The 2,424-nt window shown below is 73.7% G+C and overlaps 1 protein-coding gene and 1 non-coding gene across 2 annotated transcripts in view; both read left to right on the top strand.

The window, feature by feature from the left end:
- The window catches only part of LOC138436469 (basic proline-rich protein-like), a 2,408-nt gene extending 1,252 nt beyond the window's left edge, over positions 1–1,156 (top strand). The window contains exon 2 of the mRNA XM_069582038.1: positions 451–1,156. Within this exon, the coding sequence (XP_069438139.1) occupies positions 451–1,156 (706 nt within the window). The remainder of the gene's footprint in view (positions 1–450) is intronic.
- An 853-nt stretch (positions 1,157–2,009) lies between these two features.
- Positions 2,010–2,161, top strand: LOC138438519 (5.8S ribosomal RNA). The gene has a single exon (XR_011256441.1). It is a non-coding gene; the product is annotated as a 5.8S ribosomal RNA (ribosomal RNA).
- Positions 2,162–2,424: the final 263 nt, after the last annotated feature.

Below are 2,424 nucleotides of genomic sequence, written 5' to 3' on the forward strand. Positions count from 1 at the left end.
CTTAGGACAAGTGGCGTTCAGCCACCCGAGATGAGCAATAACAGGTCTGTGATGCCCTTAGATGTCGGGGCTGCGCGCGCGCTACACTGACTGGCTCAGCGTGTGCCTACCCTACGCCGGCAGGCGCCGGAGTATACGTTGAACCCCATTCGTGATGGGGATCGGGGATTACCAATTATTCCCCATGAACGAGGAATTCCCAGTAAGTGCGGGTCATAAGCTTGCGTTGATTAAGTCCTGCCCTTTGTACACACCGCCCGTCGCTACTACCGATTGGATGGTTTAGTGAGGCCCTCCGGATCGGCCCCGCCGGGCATCATTACGGCCCTGGCGGAGCGCTGAGAAGACGGTCGAACTTGACTATCTAGAGTAAAAGTCGTAACAAGGTTTCCGTAGGTGAACCTGCGGAAGGATCATTAACCAGCGTGAAGGTCGCGGTGCGCCCGGCAGAGCCTCGCCTTCCGGCAACCACCCCCGTGCGGCGCGGGATGGGGAAGGGGGAGGTTGGGGAAGGGGAGACGCGTCCGGGGAGTGCCCCGCCGCCCCGCCTCGCGCCCGGCGGCGGCGGCGTCGCCTCCGGCGTGTGTCCCTCTCCGCCCGAGCCCTCCCCCGCCACGTCCCTCGAGGTGGGCCCGAGGGTTCGGCGTGGGTGCCGAGGGGGGTGTGGGGGCTGCCCCGTGCGCCTCCGCCCCCCGGCCCGCCGCCCGTGGCGCTGGCCACGACCGCCTCTCCCCCCACCCCCCGGCCCGCGGACCCGCGCGGCGCGGGTCCTCCGGTCGCGTCTCGCGGGCTGCTGACGCGACGGGCGGCGGCTTCCCCGTCAGCGGGGCCTTGCTGCGATCGCCTCCCGCGCCGCCGGCCCTGGGCCAGTCTGCCTCGGCCGGTCGTGGTCGGTCGGTCGTCCCGCCGCCCTGGGCCCGTCGCCGGTCGCCAGGCGCCTCCCCCCGCCCCTCCGGGCCGCGGGGGGCTCTGTCCCCGCCCCGCCCCCACCCCCACGCCTCCCGGCCGCTTGTGTGTCTCCGTCCGGGTTCTCCCGTCCTCTCGGCTCCCCCCTGCCCGCTGGGCGCCAAGCTTCCCGTCGGAGCCCCTGCCCGCTGCCCGCCGCCCTCAGTGGTGGTGGCGGGGAAGGGGTGCCCGGGAACGCGGGCGCAGGTGAGAGCCCCCACCCCCCGGTGGTTGGGGGAAGAGGATGGGGGAGGTCGGCGGGGCGGGCCCGTACGGGGCGGCGTGTGAGGCGCGGCGGTGGGGAAAAAGGGCTCTGCCCCGTTCCGGGGGTTGGGTGGGGCTGGCTGTCCGGCGCCCGGTGGTGGGGCCCTCCGGGCGGCGGTCGACCGGCGCGCGGCGCGGGCACCCGTGTGTCACGGGCCGGCAGCGCGAGGGCCACGCGGCCACGGGCAGGTGCGAACGGTCGGTGGTCGGCGTCGGGGCGGGGGCCCGCGGGGCCGCGCCGTGCCCCTCGCCCGCCTCCCCTTTCCAGGTACCCTGGCGCGTCCCGGCGCGGAGGTTTAAAGACCCCTGGGGGGGGGTCGCCCGTCCGCCTTGGGGTCGGGGCGGTCGGAGCGCGGGGAGTCCGGAGGTGCCTCCCGTCTCCCCCGGACTCCGCCCGTCCCCCGAGGGGCCGGGGTGGGCGCGCGGCGTGGCCGCGCCACGGTCCACGGCCGCCGCGGCCGTCGGGAGGGGCTACCCGGCGGTCGTCGCGTGGGCCGTGGCCGTGCGCCGTGCGTACGCGCGCCCCTCCCCGCGTCCCGGGGGAAGGGTGGGAGCCCCCCGGGCGCCTGTGGGGTGCCCGCACACCCACCCTGGCGTGTGGGCGCCGGGTGCCCCGTCGTGTGAAACAACTCGACCCCTCCGGTCTGCTGTTTTCTGTCTGACTTGGCCGGCCGGAGGCAGCCCCCCCCCGCCCGCCACAGACTCCCACCTCCGGGGAGGGAGCTGGGGGCGGCGGCGGGGCTGTGTGCCGTGCCAGCGGCGGGTCTCCCGCGGCAAGAAGCGCTTGACGAAGCTCGTACGACTCTTAGCGGTGGATCACTCGGCTCGTGCGTCGATGAAGAACGCAGCTAGCTGCGAGAATTAATGTGGTGCAGGACACATTGATCATCGACACTTCGAACGCACTTGCGGCCCCGGGTTCCTCCCGGGGCCCCGCCTCATCTGAGCGTCCTTGACGATCAATCACCCCTCGGGGGTGCGCGGCTGGGGGCTGTCCTCGCAGGGCCCGCCGGGCCTCCGTCCCCTAAGTGCAGACACGGCGTCCCCGAAGGCTCTGTGGCCGTGGGGGAGATGCCGCCCGCGAAGAGGGAGAAAGGGCCGTGAGAGCTCGCGCCGGCCCCCCTGGGCCGCCGGGCCTTCTGGGGTCGGTCTTCGCCCTGGGAGCGCGTCCTCGCGCCGCAAGCGGCCTCTGGGTGTTGCTGCCCCGGGGTGTCG

The sequence above is a fragment of the Ovis canadensis genome, chromosome 3 (assembly GCF_042477335.2).
Source record: "Ovis canadensis isolate MfBH-ARS-UI-01 breed Bighorn chromosome 3, ARS-UI_OviCan_v2, whole genome shotgun sequence".
Taxonomy (NCBI): Eukaryota; Metazoa; Chordata; class Mammalia; order Artiodactyla; family Bovidae; genus Ovis; species Ovis canadensis.